General features: G+C 47.0%; 1 protein-coding gene across 2 annotated transcripts in view; it reads right to left on the reverse strand.

Moving 5' to 3' along the window:
* Positions 1 to 2,538: 2,538 nt before the first annotated feature.
* PTPN21 (protein tyrosine phosphatase non-receptor type 21) overlaps positions 2,539 to 15,982 on the reverse strand; it is a 61,472-nt gene continuing 48,028 nt past the window's right edge. For both annotated transcript variants that reach the window (XM_053927821.2, XM_024567651.4), the window contains exons 14-19: positions 12,014 to 12,151; positions 10,925 to 11,146; positions 8,930 to 9,058; positions 8,503 to 8,737; positions 7,925 to 8,085; positions 2,539 to 6,203 (exon numbers count right to left, since the gene is read on the reverse strand). In XM_053927821.2, the coding sequence (XP_053783796.1) occupies positions 6,075 to 6,203; positions 7,925 to 8,085; positions 8,503 to 8,737; positions 8,930 to 9,058; positions 10,925 to 11,146; positions 12,014 to 12,151 (1,014 nt within the window). In that variant the 3' untranslated portion in view covers positions 2,539 to 6,074. The remainder of the gene's footprint in view (positions 6,204 to 7,924; positions 8,086 to 8,502; positions 8,738 to 8,929; positions 9,059 to 10,924; positions 11,147 to 12,013; positions 12,152 to 15,982) is intronic.

The following is a 15,982-nucleotide window of genomic DNA, read 5'->3' on the forward strand; positions in this document are numbered from 1 at the left end:
TGTCTAAGAAGGCGTATTTATAGAAATATGCTCCAAATTTTGGGTTTGTTAGGCCTATTAAATCACACTAACCTCTGAATTTTATTTAAAAAGACTTGCTATCCAAATGCTTTGCCAAATTTACTATGGGTGGCATTTGGCTTGCTTTAGCTGTTAGCTCAGAAATATACAACAAATTTCTGGTTTATTACAGAGTAATTCTTCATCTGAACTAAACAGCATCATTCTATTCAGAATCTCTCCCTCTACTAAACACAACAGAGTGAAACATTGAGGTGTTTTTATAGGAAAATATTTAACATTTTCATGATAAAAATCTGTTTTATATTTTGACATAAAAAATTACTTGAGAACCCAGTAAAAAGGAAAAATATATCTCAATGGCTCAATACTCAAACAATCTCTTGAGTAAGGTTTGACTGTGTACCCAAGTTCCTTAAAAGTCTTAATATATTGACAAACATTCCCCTTCATTTTCAGTGTGTTAGAAATTGAGTATACTGATAATTGCGTAACAGCTCAATTCTACCCCAAGGAATTATGTCGCTTACTTTTAATATATAACTGGGGAACAGGTAATATGGAGATATTCTAACTGATATTAACAGAAATTTGTCAAAAACATTAACAAACATCCCTGTATAGTAACTACTTTAATTTCTCTATTATACCACAAAACCAAACTATGCGAATGAAGCCCATCAGAGCTCTACTGATCTACAAGTTGTCACAAGTTACAGGATTTGATCTGTTTTCTTCCTTTCACCTTTTGGTTTATTTAACTCATTTGAGTTTAAGAGTTTTGTACTGTTTTTCATCTTGTGTTTATTTAAATCTGCTCCGGAAAGAAGTTTGTCACCTCTGGAGAACACGCCTTTTTCCAGCCAGTCTGTCGGACCGAGCCATTGTGGAGCAGCAGGTGTTTTTCCAGTAAAACTTCCAAACCATTGCATCCTTTCAAGACACTTAACTCTGAATTCAATTACTACTTTTTAATAAGTATTCCTAAGAGATAAGTAACAAAAGATTTGTCTCATTCCATGGTCCGATAATTTTAAGTGATTCCCAATAAACCGGGATAAAAAGGTTCGAGTATCTTTGCATTATGGTAGCAGTCTGAGCTGTAATGTTTGCACGTTCGAGAAAAGTGAGTGACTGAGCTTGTATTTCCCACATATTTGTTCACTTTCCCTCCCTTGATAAATGAGCAGACAGCAATGGAGAGCCAGTTATCATTAAATCCGCACTAGTTTCACCAGTGTACCCCGAAATTGAAGACTGACGGATTCGGGTGAGGACAAACCCAGATGATCGAACACTGAATTTCTTTGGTAGTATAGACCTGCTCCTAACAGTAAATGCTCTTTTTTTTTTTTTTTTAATCCAAGCTTTTGGAGTGTGAATTTAAAATACACACGCACAGTTAAAATATCAATAGTGACAACTGAAAGAGAGCTGTGGTCTCTTCCTTCACACAGTCTAAAACCTGCCGACCAGTCCAGGTGAAATCGCAGACTTACTACACTGGGACTGGGTACAGCCACAGCCATTATGGGTGCGCTGTGGGACAGATTCAAAGCCAAAGGGTCTTAGGGATTTTAAACGGTCCTTTTATATGACACACCACAGCGTCATTGAATGGAAGTTAAGGGATAATGATCAAGAAATTCACCTATTACGTAATTTTCAAAAACTCAGAACAGTAAGTCAGCCATACTGTTCTACAGTTAGTTCAAACACAATTATTCCTTTTTTATCATTCATTTGTACTTATATTAAAAACTGTAATTTAAGATCAGTATAGGGTTACTCTTTCCATCAACATATCGGAGAGAGTTTAGATTTCTCCAGTTCTTGAAAACTTAAGCATTTTCATTTCTCAGCTATAGTGGAGTAATTTAAACATTTTTGAAAACATGATGTGCAGCCAGACCCTAATTTACACACATGTGACCAGGAGCTGTCCTGTCCGTGGGAATATTTGCCTCGCAGCTGCTGCTTCCTCAGCTGGGTGCTGCGGACCTTCTGCTTCCTTCCTGGACCACCCTCTACTTCCCATTTCATGCCCCGGACCACCCAAAGAACAGGTAAGTGGGAGCAGGACAGCTAGGGGGCTGTATTGCCCATTCAGACTCCCCCACCCTGCCCTACCTCACAGCCGGTTTCCTAGGCCACATCCCTGCTCACCTCATCCCATGTCCCATTCTGTTCCCCATCCTTCACGTGCCACTCAATATCTGTAACAAACAATGTGACAAACCTTGGGCCGCGCATGAAACACTGACCCGCCTTCAATTGCTTGCAGACACTACTAAGCAGACACAGGAAACTCCTCTGCTCTCACCACCAGGGAAGCAAAACTGCTGTATCTTTTTCTTGGAGTGCCGACCGTGGGGGCTGGGTCCTGCCCCTGCTTCCCATTCAGCCCTCATGGTTAAAATAAGCTTTGGGAGGACAAACCAAGAACGTGAACACCCGCTTACAGTATTGTTCTTAGTAGCCAATATTACTGTATCTCAATAATTCAACATACATCTGAACTTTGAAAGCATAATTTTTATTTCAGAACTGCCTGTAGTAATGTACAGAAAACAATGCCACTCTAACAATCCAAGGACCTCTTCACATGCTTTCTCAATTCTCTCTCTACCCACCCTCCCCCAACACACACAGACTTCAAGCAGCTGGACTTCCTGATTTTTCCTCAGTTTTCTCTAATTGTAGATACGGGGGTAAATACAACACTTATCTACAGGAATATGAAAAACTGATGTTCTTTTGAGAGACGTTTTCCCAGGCAAATCCCTAATATACCAATTCCGCTATTTTGAAACATCTATTCCTCAGCTCACAAAAGAGCCCCCTCCAATGTGGATTTTTTTTTAAACAAACTTTAAACTGGAAACAGATAGTTTTAGCTTGTTCCACATAAAATCTTGATGAGAAGCAAATTCCTTAAATTTATAACGAGTTCCTTTACAAAAAGACTTTTTAGTCTGATTTTAAAAACAACCTATAGTAAACGGTAATTCTGGTTTCCACCTGTTCATGCAAATCTCAATGAAACCTGCACTTAAGTTGCAGCTGACCTCCAGTTTTATATTTTAATACATATAAAGCTTTATATTATATATAACATATATATTTAAATTTTCTTAAGGTTGTGAACATTACCATAGCAACCCATTTGAAATCACTGTTTTCTTCTGACGACAAAAGCTTCACAGAAAAGTTGGCAGCACGGAGCTCTGGCCACTCAGTCTAGCAACCCGACACTCTCACGTTTCTCCCTAGACCTTGCTCTTTCTGGAAGCTTCTAAGGAAGCACAGATACAGCTTCTGTTTTAATCCTGCCAAAAGGTTTTAAAGGCTAAAATTCTAGGGCTTTCTCGATGCTTCACAGTAGATGTTCCTGGAAAAAGTAATGCTAGTGACTGCGAGCAACATCCCAAACGCTCTGCTACAATGAGCGCTCTGCGCTCACAAGTACCAACTAGCCTGTTTCATCAGAAGATCCCCACTCATCAGGAAAACGGACGCCAGGGATGCCAGAATTTGTCACCGAAAGCACTGGTTTATAACCACCTTTTTGTGAAAATGTACGTTTTGGTGATTTTGGTCTGAAATTAATAATACCAAGGAACCAAAAGACACTGAGATGCTGAAGCATGAGTTTGGCGAAGAGTAACATTCTCAATTCAGACAGGGTAAGACTATGAAACCTCAATGTTTTCGAGTTTGCTCTTGAAAGTCACATTATTTCAAAGTCTATGACATGTATTTTTATTCAGAAATACCTTCATGGTCACTAATGGCAATTAAAAGTTTAAAAACTGAACAGGGACGAGAAATTGCGTGGCCTGAGAAGCTAGGTCAGACACGGGACACTGTAACTGTGACGTTCGCACCGCGGTCCAGCCCGCGTTATCAACTGTTCCAGCGGAACACAAACACACCGCGTCCTACTGTAGCTTCTGTCTCGCAGCAGGCTCTTGTCGGCGGGGCATTTAAAATGTTTCAGCCTGACAGAAAAGCATTCTTAAAATGCCTCCCACGGAAGAAGAAAAAATCATCAGAAGCACTCCTGTCCTTTACGTGGCGTGGAGATGGGAACTGTTACCATAAAAAACGTCTACTCCGTTCTTCTGAGGAGCTCGTCCTGAATATTGACACCGAAGTCTCCTGCTCTTTAAACAGCACTCTCAAAAACAATTTCGGATTTAAACTTAATATTGGGTTCCTAAGTGACCGATGTGCTCACTGGCAATGTTCCTTCTTGCTAACACTTTCTGCGTTCCCCACGTCCATGGCTGGTTTCGGGGTGCTCAGGGTGAGGCAGACCCACAGTCTGAAGGAGGCCTGTCGCATGGCCGACACCACAGACCGAGTGGTCGCAGCAGCAAGCTAAACCAGGTCAGGCGTTAACACGGGAACTGAAGACACCCACAGGGTACTGTCACTGGGAAAAGAGCCCCAGACCTGCCAGTCCAGAAGCTCCCTGTTTTGGCGAAGCAGCCTCCGAAGAGGGAAGAACGGGATGGCTCCTTGGCTGACCTGCTGACCGCTGGGCTAGCCCTTACCTACTCGACTCCCTCTGTGACACGGCCATCTTCGCCTGGGCCAGGGCGACACTCTCCCCCCTTCAGCCGTGTCCTGCCCACTGTGATGGGGCAGGGGAGGCTGAGCCGCTAAAACTGACCTCCGGGGTGAAGGCAGGGGTTAGGGAGCTAGCGCCACACCAGCCGCTGGGAGCCCCACAAGTCTGGGGCTGTGGTTTTGGGAGAAGAGGTGAGATTCTTCTCTTCTTTCAACAACAACAAAAATAATAAAGTCTCTTCAAGGCTTCTTTTAATGATAACATATACTTGATTTTATTTGTTAAAAAATAGAGGTTGAGGTGGAAGAACTCCAAAGAAACAGTGGGTCACTAACAGTGACAGGCCTTGAATTTCCTGGGGAGAGCTACCTCTGGGGGGTGGGGCGCCCCAAACTCCCAGCCCCCACGCCCGCCCCAGCATGTCAGTCTGAGCTCAGATAACACTGACCTCTAAAACCAGAGGCCCCTGCACTGACCGCCCCGCGTGAACTTTCGTCTGCCGTCCTACGTGCTCTTACTCCTGACCTCGTCCAAAGCTCTCCCGTTACGCTACCATTTCATCTGTGAAGCAACACTTACATTAAAACTCAGACTTACTGTTTTCTAACCAAAAAGTGCTTAAACCCATCCTATGCGATTGTTTTTCACCTCATTTTCAACCAATGAAATCAAACTCATTGAGGTTTATGAATAATACTGAAAAAAAGTGAATCCGATGATTCTCTCCCATTTTTAAATAATGTGCCTTCATTCCCAGCTTGCCCTTAACTGACTCATATCCGTACCTTAGTGAGTTGAACTCTTGTTCGGAAAATACAGAAGGTACAAATATATAGAATTTTTAGGATAAAAAATTTTCTGAATATAAAAATGCTTTCTAAATGTTTCAAAATAACACCTTTAGATTCTTCTTGTAGCTTGGATTTGATAACTAAATTGTTAAGTACCCAACGTTTTTAAAAAATATCAAAAGATAACAACATGGTTTTGAATACAAAGTTACAAAGGAACCACTCATTTTGGTGGATTATCCTCATGGAAAGTTCAGTTTCTCAACAAGAAAACCCCACATAGTTTAGCCATAAAATAAAAATTCCATTATCAAAAACTTAAGTTTAAGAGAGAAATCTATGTGTGTTAATGATTGCCAGAGTTGCCAGCACAGCTTCAGTAAAACACAGAATTGTCCAGAAAACACGGCCTCCAAGAGGTGTGTGCAAGGGCTGCACGCCGGACAGACAGACGGGGCCGGGCCAGGCCCTCCACACCACGCCACCTGCTTCTGCATCTTCCCCGGTGGAACGTCCCCGCGGCCCGTGCTCTGCACACTCCCCAGTGCCCCGCATTCGCACTGCGCCCAGTCCCCATGCAGCGTTCTGCACGGGCGAGTCCAGGGGGCACTGCGAGTTGGGCACTATGCCCTTTCCTTACTGTAAACGCTTCACGTGGTCGGGTCCCCTTCGGAAGCTGTGGGAGCTCAGATGAGCCTGGAGCTTTTCAGGAACTGGATGAGAACTCTGTACACGAACGTGTACTGGACCAGGGTCTGTACCAGCATCATTCTCTGCTGCCTCAGCATGTCCAGCACCCTTGGGATGTCTAGCACCTGGATTGAGAGAAACAGTGGTGAGGGGAATGCGCTCCCGGAGAGAGAAGTGTGGGGAACCATTCCAAGCGTGGGAAATGTGGCTCAGCCCCCACTCAGAAAACTAGTGGGGAGCAAAGTTGGTGGGCAGGACCCACGTATGGATAAGTTCTCCAGTGGGAAATCAGGCCTGCATTGTACCCAGACTGCTATGAGACTTGCTCTTGCTAAAAAACTCCCTCACCCTGAATTGAGGAAGCAAATGTTTACTGAGTATTTTTATCTTTACAGAATCTAGGCTAGACCCTCCAGGTATGGAACATAGCCTTTTCGACCAATTCTCCTTTTACATTGCAAATATCCTCCTTTGATGTATTCAGTGACTTCCTCTCCTGTGTCTGCAAAGATAACCACCCAAAACAAACCTTTGTATAGTAAAGAGGACCTTCTTTGATGTTAAGAGCCTCAAAAACCTATAAAGGCTGGTCACAGCAAGGCTCTTGGCGCTCCCCCCTTGAGGGAGTGGCCGAGGCGCTCAGAGGTGCTCTCCTCTTGAGAGAGCGGCCTCGCGTCCCTTTTCCCCCACAGGATGTCTGTAGTCCGTGTGTACATGGAATACTGAAACCTCAACAGCAGATCTTGCGGGCCGAGATCTGCGTCAGAGAAGGGGGCAGGAGAGTGGGTGTCCAAGCAGAAGTCTTGTTAGCTGGGCAGGAGACAGATAGTCTCCTACCCTGTCTACCTTCACATCTTCTATATATTTAAAAAGAAAAACAAGGGCCTTTTGGCTCTGTGAGCAGCCCCATGGTAGTGGGCAAGAACAAGCACCTTACAAAAGGCAGCAAAGGGAGCCAAGAAGAAAGCAGTTAATCCACTCTCTAAGAAAAATTGTTTGACGTGAAAGTACCAGCTACATCAACATAAAAAACACTGGGAAAACACCAGTCACCAGAACTCAAGGAACCAAAATCGCATGTGATGGTCTCACGGGTCTCGTTTTTGAAGTGAGCCTACCTGATCTGCAGAACGATGAAGATGCATTTAGAAAATTCAAGCTAATTTCTGCGCATGTTCAGGGCAAAAACCACCTGATTTCAACAGCATGGGTTTTACCCGTGAGAAATGTGCTCCATGCTCAAAAAACGGCAGCCCAGGACTGAAGCTCAAGATGTCACGATACAAGCGGTTATCTGCTTCACCTATTCTGTGTTGGTTTTACTAAAAACACAACAATCGGATTCTGAAGACCGCTTATGCTCAGCATGAATAGGGCCACCAAATCCAGAGCATGACGATGGGAATCATGACCCTAGACTGCAGACACATGACTAGAAAAAAGGCAGTCAACAAACTGATTCCAGGCAGCTCTGGAAAAGACACCGAAGGCTTGCCAGTCATCCATCAGCTCCGTCACGTCTTCGTTAAGAGAAGTCAGGATGACGAAGAAGCCCAAGTTCAAACTGGGAAAACTCATGGAGCTTCCTGGTGAAGGTAGCAGTTCTGGAAAAGCTACTGGGGATGAGACAGGTGCTAAAGGTGAACGAGCTGATGGATAGGAGCCCCCAGTCAAAGAATCGGTTTAAAAGTCAGATGTTTACTGGTGACAAAAAAAATCCTATTTGTGGGGGAAAAAAATCCCAAGGAACTTCATGCAAAAAGAGCTACTAGGCCGCTAGGTCCTTCTCTTCCCCAGACTTCTCCCTAGCCCGCTTCTCCCCCCACCAAAACAAGGAAATGCGCACCTCGTTGTGCTCCAGGCAGGCGATCATGATCTCGGACAAAATGACAACGCCCGTCCGGCCCACGCCCGCACTGCAGTGGACCAGCAGCGGGGGGCTGGGGCTTCTGGGTTCGCTTGTACTGTTTGTGTGGCGGCGAACAGACTGGATCTCTTCGAGGTATGCTGCGAGGCACCAAGGAAGCAGGAAAAAACTCAGGGTGTAAGGCGTACCAAATCGACCCTTCTGAGATGGTCCCTACTGATGGAGAGGACTCCAGACGAGGGGCCCTGGGTCCCAGTTAGCCAAGCCCCCCAATGACTGCCAGTGCGACCTCACAGAGTCGCCGACCCCAACTGGGCCTCCATTTTCTCACCAACAAAACGACCCCAGACACACTCACAGCATCGTGCTCACTCACTGCCCGGTTATACTTAAAAACCTTCTTCTAAGCCTCCCCTAAACACTTGACATCTTGATTTTAAAACAAGTCCCAAGTTTACATGAAACAACATAAAGGAAGTATTTCAGGAAAGTAGGCCCTCCCCTCCACGCCTGACTTGACAGGCCACGCAGGGCCGTGTGGGGACGGAGACACTTACATAAGAAGCCCTTGAGGTCCGCCGGGCAGCCGTGCTCGGGCCAGTCCGTGTACTGGAGGTGCCAGACCGTCCTCTCCTGCCCGGTGAGCAGGTGCTTCATCTTCAAGCCCGTGGTGGCGTAGCAGCCGGAGTCCGTGCGGAACCGGGTGGTGATCTTAAACCTTCCGTAGGTGACAGTATTGTGCCGGGAGCCCAGTCGTGGCCAGTACCTGAAGCTCTTCTCCCTTCCCCCCTCCTGTCGCAGACAAGCACACCCACGGTCAGGATGGCACACGATATCCAGCGACGCGCGGCCTTTCGCAGCCACCGTCTGGAATCCAGACTCTCCCTCCCCACCCGCCTTTCTCTCCCAAGGCCAGGATCCCGCGTGAACGACACCAACTGCGTGGGAGGCGGAGGAAAGTGGACGGGAGGAGAGAGGACTCACCTCCTCCGCTGTCACCATCGCTATGATTGCGATTCCCTGTTCCCACACCATCTGCCAGAAGTCCTGGCAGGTGTTCTGTAAGGGCCCCTGCGTGGCGATGTAGTCCCATTCGATCCCACTGACAGAGACCTGAGGCGAGAAAGGGTGGGAAGGAGTCCGCGTGTGTGCCTAAGACACGCAGGCACGTGGACTTGTTGGCGGTGACACTACAGAGCGAACTAGATCATTCAGAATAAGGAAGGCTTCCGTCTAGCTCCTTTTCCTTGTTAGCACAGCTTCTGTGTCCGACGTCATCATACACTTACTCTCTGAGTTCACAGACCTGCGTGACCTGGAGCAGTTCGCTCCACCTCTCTGCACGTGGGTTCCCACGTTAGAGGGAAAGCATGGCCCACCCTCGTGGGGCCACGCACGGCGCCTTGGACCCCGTGGGCACTCGGTAAGCAGTTGTTGCTGCTGCAGCAGCGGCCCTTCCTCTCAGGAAAGCAGTACCCAGGCCACAGCACCTGAATTTCAAACACAGGATCCCCTCACGGGGAGCGGAACGCACTGGAGGAAGCACTGGCCAGCCAGCCAACACCGAAGTCAAACGTCAGCGGTCTGGGAGAAAGTGACCTCCCTCTGGGAGGGGCCTCGCCGCCCTCCGCCCTCCGAGTGGAGATCAGCCCCCACGATGACCGGGGCTGACCCTTCCGATGCGCCCTCCCGGAGAGCCGTCTGAAACAATGCTCCACGCGGTCAGGAGGTCGGGCAACCGCTCGGCTGCACTCACTGCCACCGACCGCAGGGGCTCCCCTGAGCGTGCTCCCCTGAGCGTGCAGGGCGCTGTCCCACCCCTGCTCTCACTTAAGGCCACCAGTCACATGGCGAACAAGAACCAGGGAGGAAGGGTCTGACGGGTGCCTCAGGGGGAACATGCCCGCATTTCTTCCTTCCAAAATAAACACCGTGACGCCCCACGCGGGCGAGGGTAGGGCCGGTAGGCCCAAAGCTCCAAAGCCACCATCCCTCGGGCTGCCTGTGAAGATTCTGAAATGCCACTACAGAACAGTAATACGGCGTCGTCCCACTCTGATCCATGCGAAGAGCAGAGACAGGGTGAGTTACCCCAAAGAAATGCGTGCTCTTTATGCAGCCCGGCAGTGTCGCACAGCACGCGCACAGAGCTCCGAGGGCCACCAGGGCACTGCCATTCTCAGGCAGGCTGCCAGGCCTCGGGGGTGGAACTGCTCTCACCGAGCACCACTGGCAAACTAAATAAAGTGGGGGAAAGACAAGCAGCACCTGCCCATGCATTCCAAGTCATTCACGCACAGAAGGAAACTTCTCCTCCTGCAGTGAGGAGCTGCCCCGCGCCGGCAGGAACAGTGTGCTCAGCGATGGAGAAGACGGGGCGGCGGCCTCCCCTGGCTCCCTGGGCTGAACCATCGCTCTTCCCATTTCAATGGTGCAACGTCGCCCCAGGGAAACAGCATTACACCATTTCCAGGAAAAATGTGGCACTGCTCCTTCGAAGAGCAGAATGATGTTCAAAAGAGATCACAGGGAGCATGCAAAGGGAACAGATGGCACCATCGTAGGTAAAAGCTTTGGGGAAAACACTGAAAAACCCAGGCACTTCTGTTACATAAAAATGCATGTAGGTTTGTCACGAGAAAGAAATCAATTCCAGTTGATAAGTTCTCTCAGGGGCAATGGAAAGAAATCTTCAGAAATTAGAAAGGCAAAGTTCTAAAACCTGGCAGGTAAGCACCTCAAGTCCTAACCCCACGGTGGGGGGGTACAGTGGTTCACCATGTGGAGACAGCAAGCAGGACCTGGGTTCTGTTGATAACCACTTTCTATCCAGCCCTGATGTATGGATTTCCCAGCTAACAGCATAAAGCAGAACTCAGGTGTTTGTAGAATACAGTCATGGGCATAATTCCAACAGTCTTGTAACTTACTTAACTCAAAGCTTCACCTCCCGTTTATTATTCTAAACGTGCCTCTCACCTTAATATGTGACGCGTTGATGTAACCAGTGTTGTTCTCTTTGGTTGGGACCAGCTCCACTCTGGCATCGTCATAGGGAAGCACGTCTTGGAATCGGTTTCTTTCCGCATTTTCGGGGAGGCGTGCCGTTGAGCACTCGCCGTTCACTAGCCGTTTTTTAAGAATTCGTTCATACTCTGTGAACACCATTCCCTGTTCTAACCGCTGCTCCAGGATTTTACACTGTAAAACAGAGCACGTGGGATGGCATGAATGCGGTCCATGCTGCAGCTGTGTCTCGTTTTCGGTGTCAAGTCTGGCACTCTCTAACACTGAAACCAAAGTCCAGTTTTTACCAAGCCGTAACATTAACAAATGAAGTAATCTCACTGGTGAGAAATAAATGCACAGTTCTATTTATAGGTGCAAAATGGCTTTATGCCATCTGTTGAATTCATTTCCTCTAAATTTATGGGCAGTTTGGTGACCCCTATGAAAGAGAAAATTCCCCTGAATAGTAAATCCTAGCATAGGATAATCCATTCCAACATCTGTGAACAAATACTTCAATTTTATAATATAAATTATATAAAAAGCTGAACATAATAGTAACTATTGGAAACCATCTCCGGGGTCCAGTGGTAAGCAAATTAATTTTTGCTTAGCATAATTCATGCCTCTCTTGGTCACAAAGGAAGTTTTAAAAAATCCAGTAATCGCTTACTATTGAGGTAAATTTTCAGTACAGTGTTAACAGTCAATGTCTGCTTTCTTTCCTGTGTGTGCTTGTATGCCTTTGCATGTTTCCTCTGCCTTCAAGGCCATCAAAAATCAAGACTGCCACAGGTGGCTGGAAGATGCAAAGAACAACATTCACCAAAAAAAAAAAAAAAAAAAAAAAAAAAAAAAAAAATAGAAGAACATTCTAGCCTGAACTTATAAGACATTAGCTATCAATTAGCCCCAATTTTGAAGTCCAGATTACAAAATTCCTTAACCCTCACTTGTGGTCACTCAGTGTGTCAGGGAAGTCACTAAAGTCTTAAGAAGCAGTGTTGCAGCGCTTCCCCCGCTGTCCCCGGCGGGGGACGCAGCCCTGAGCGTACGTACCCTCTCGTCATTCGTGGCTCTGGCACACACTTCCTTCCCTTCGTCAGGCAGAGGCAGGCGAGACAGGGAGAGGCCGTTCAGGGCAGCCAGTTTGAGAGGACCCATTTTTTTTGCATCTACTCGGCTCTTTTTCATGCCCTAGAAAAATATTGATATGTATATATGAAATATACACAAATACGACTCCTTTGAAAAGAAACCTTCAGGAACGGTGTGAAGACTGGAAGCAAACTGAGGAGAAAGCTTACTCCTCCCCACCCGCACCCAGTCCCTGGACAAGCGTCGGGAGGAGGGCCTTCCCTTCCAGGCCAAGGCCCTGATAAGTCTCCCAGATAGAAGAAGGTTTTGAAATGCAGTTGGTTTCAGAGTTCTGTTGTAATGAAAGGTGAGGCTCCAGGCAGACAGCATTCCTACACAGAACCCCCAAATTTCAAAACAGGGCGCGCCAATAAAATCAGCTGCTGTCCTTAGAAAAGAGTTTTAAATGCCGTCAGCTGACTGCAATATGTTTTGATGATTTTTTAAGAAATATAAATGAGTCCTTTAAGCCTCTCTGAAGAAGGAAATGTTCTCTGTTCTGTCATTACATTTCAGACTGTGTGGCCTGGTTCGGATCACCTCACCTCTCAGGACCCCCACGTTTTTCAACCAGGACAGTAAAACAGGGCTGAGAGCTTCATCGCCACTGCAGGAAGACCAGGTAGAAGACAGCACGTCACCAGAAGCTGCCTCCTGAACACAGGCGCTCCTAAGCTCACTGTTAAAGCAAAGGCTTTTCTGCTGTAAGGCAAATAAGCCCAAGAACGCTGTTTCCTTAGATGTCCTACACGCCCTCGAAGCCGTAAGTTTACAACAACAGTAGCCCCATTTCAGAAGTAGTGGCTTTCTCAGCTCTGTCTCATAAATGAAACCAGCTCTACCAGCCTGGGCGGGAGGGAGGGAGTGGGAGGGAGACAGGAACAGAGGGAGAGAGAGACTGAGAGGTTGCTGCATTGGCGAAAACTCCACGATTCCAATGTGTGCAAAAACCAGCGGGCTGTTTAACCACCAGCTGTCTGGGTGGGGGAAGCTCTGATCTGTAAGGTCTGCCCACCTCCGTGGTGCAAACGCTCCCACCGTGGCCAAGTTCAAACTGCCAGTGTAGTGACATCAACTGAATCACAAGGGCCCTGAAAATTTAACAGTCAGTTCTCACCAGCCAGTACAAGGTAGTTCAAAATGCCCCAGCATGGACATGCAGGATGAGGCTGATTGGCTGTAAGGTCAGCTCGAACGCCAGTGTTTGAAGAAAGGGGCATACAGTCAAAAGTAGCCTGCGATACCTCTTACAGAGCCCTTAGAGCGCAAGCCCGTGGTCTTCAATGCACAGCCTGCACAGCGACCTCTTACGTGAGAACCGCCACACAACACTAAGGGTGCAGCAGAAAGAAAGTCTTTCTGTAGCACTCAAACCAGTCCACCTTTCCCAGATAGCAATCAAGGCCCTGGAGGTGGAGATGGGTGGAGAATGCTGAAGTGTTCCTGCTTGTCTGCAATTTATTTCACCGTTTTTAATCCTAAACATGAATTCACATCAATATGTGAACTGAGTGTCTCTGTTGTGACAGTTAAAACAGGATCATGGAACAGACCTGAGCTCTTCCGTCTTGGGAAGCCAGCAGGTTAAACGTGTGGATGCGACACACAGTGGTAAGTTAAACCCGAGCACTTGCTGTGTGCTGGGATCTCACCATATCCCTCCAGCAACTCCCTGAGGCCATCCATCTTCACTGGCAAGAGAAAACTGAGAGATTAAACAGCTTGTCCAAGGTCACATAGCTGCCTCTTTGTTTATTTGTGTATATATATGGTAACTGTGTCAAAACTATAAAAACTACCTTCTTTAAAATCAGTTCTGCTGCACCGAAGAACTGAGAAAGCATTTTCCATGCCAAGCCTGACAGAGGACGTAACACAACCCACCACAGCAGGCAGAGCAGAGAGGACCGTGCCCGTGCGGCAGATGGAGAAGCTGAGGTTCTGGTGCAGGAAGGGTCTGTCCGGCCCACGGAGCAGAGAACTAATAAAAAAGGCAGTCCCTGGACCCAGACCGGTTCTTTCCCTCAGGTCCTGCACCCTTCCTCCGGCCACAGCTCCTGCGCATGTTCTGTGAGTGAAGAGAATCCTTACGGGAAAAGAAGAACAAAAGCCTGATCCAATCACCTAGTTGTATTAATACCATAGGTCTTAAAAGTCAATGAGAAGGAAAATTTGTGTTTTTAGAGAACCAAACTGACCGAAGTCCTCAGATTTAGCAGGCCTTGCTCGGCCCATGAACACCGCAGGGGGACAACAGGCGTGAATACCGGACCATACTCAAACAAGTTCCATCTGGGGAAAAGACCTGGGTCACCTAAAATGATGGGCGGTTCCTGTTGTAATAAGAGGAGAATATTAACCATGAAAGCAGAGTGACTGTGGAAGACACATCCACACTTCACTGATTGTTCCCACAATCACTCACCATGAGCCCACGCTTTCAGCCAATCTGAGACACCGGCCTTTACTGTTCAGCCAGGTGAGTAAGAACGTACTCCCCCCCAAAAAAAAATTAAAAGGAAACTGAAATTCATTAAAAGAGAACACATTTAAATCCACAGCACTGCTGTAAGGAGGTTTAGTTTATGTATACTCATCTATTTCGTAAGCACAGTGATAGTGTGTGAACTTTTTTCCTATTTATGAAGACATTCACAGCACCTCAGAGACCACACTTGCGATGGGCCCTGAAGTCTGAGTTTGCCATCTAGCAGAGATAAGGCGTCCCAGCTGCCAGGACACTGGGAGCGATTGGGAGATGGACTGGTTAGGTCAATTCGAGTCAGGCTGGCCAGATTGCAGGGCATGGGCAATGAAGCAAAATGACTCAGTGGACAAGCTGATGTGACAAGGCCACCAACGCTTGGCCAAAGCTTGGGGACTCAAAAGTTAAAAGGTTTCAGTGGAAAGATAGAGAACAGCAAAGCTTAGATAAGCAATTATTACTTAACAAAATATTATATACAATACATCTGGATGCAGAACAGTGTAGCAAATAAGAGAACAGGTTGCAGAGATAAATGTGGGTTTAAAATTCCAGTCCAGTCCCTCACTAGCTGTGTGACCTTGGAAAAGTTACTTAGTATCTCAGAATGCACTTCCTCGTCGGCAAGAACAGGAGGCCTGTTCAAACTGGACAAGGTTAGTTAGCAGATGGCATGCTGGGCAAATGAGCTGGAAATGGCAGCTAGAGATGATGCTGTGCTTTTTACATTTTGCTTCCAATCAGTAAGACATGCTTAATTAGTTCACAGTTATTTATTATACTGACTATTAAACTTCTCAGCTGTGTTTTCTACAAGGAACCTTCCTTCGGTTCTCGGTTCATTTAATCTTTTAAAGAGACCTGAGCTTTCTTGACAACATGCCACCTTCCCAACTCCAGGATCACGCCAGAGTCGCTCCAGCCCTCAGAGATCACAGCCCAGCACCTGAACCTGTACCCACACGACTCTAACATAAAGACACGTTAGGGACACCCGATGGATGCTGCTCTCAGACACCACTCAAGCAAACCCGCAAACGGAACGGGGGTTGTTAACAGGAGGCTAACAGCAATCTGGGCTCAAGTCACCAAACCTTAGCTTCCTTCTCCCTCACACTGCATTGCTAAAACATTCCATTCATGCTTTCTGCTCTACTCCACAGAGCTTCCAAACTCTAGTTATCTCTACAAATGCCACTAAAATCTAGCCAATCTCTATTACTTTCATAGACAATCAAACTCAAATGTGTTCCAAATAAGACAAAAATACAGTAGAGAGGGGGGAGGGGATAAAAAACGTTAAAAGGAAAAAAGCTGGAAACATCAGTAGTGAGTCAAAGAAAAGACCCACGGAGGGCAGCAGGCGTGGAGAAAAGGCAGGTTGGAAGGCTGTGCGGGGCTGGCTG

The sequence above is a fragment of the Desmodus rotundus genome, chromosome 7 (genome assembly GCF_022682495.2).
Source record: "Desmodus rotundus isolate HL8 chromosome 7, HLdesRot8A.1, whole genome shotgun sequence".
Classification (NCBI taxonomy): Eukaryota; Metazoa; Chordata; class Mammalia; order Chiroptera; family Phyllostomidae; genus Desmodus; species Desmodus rotundus.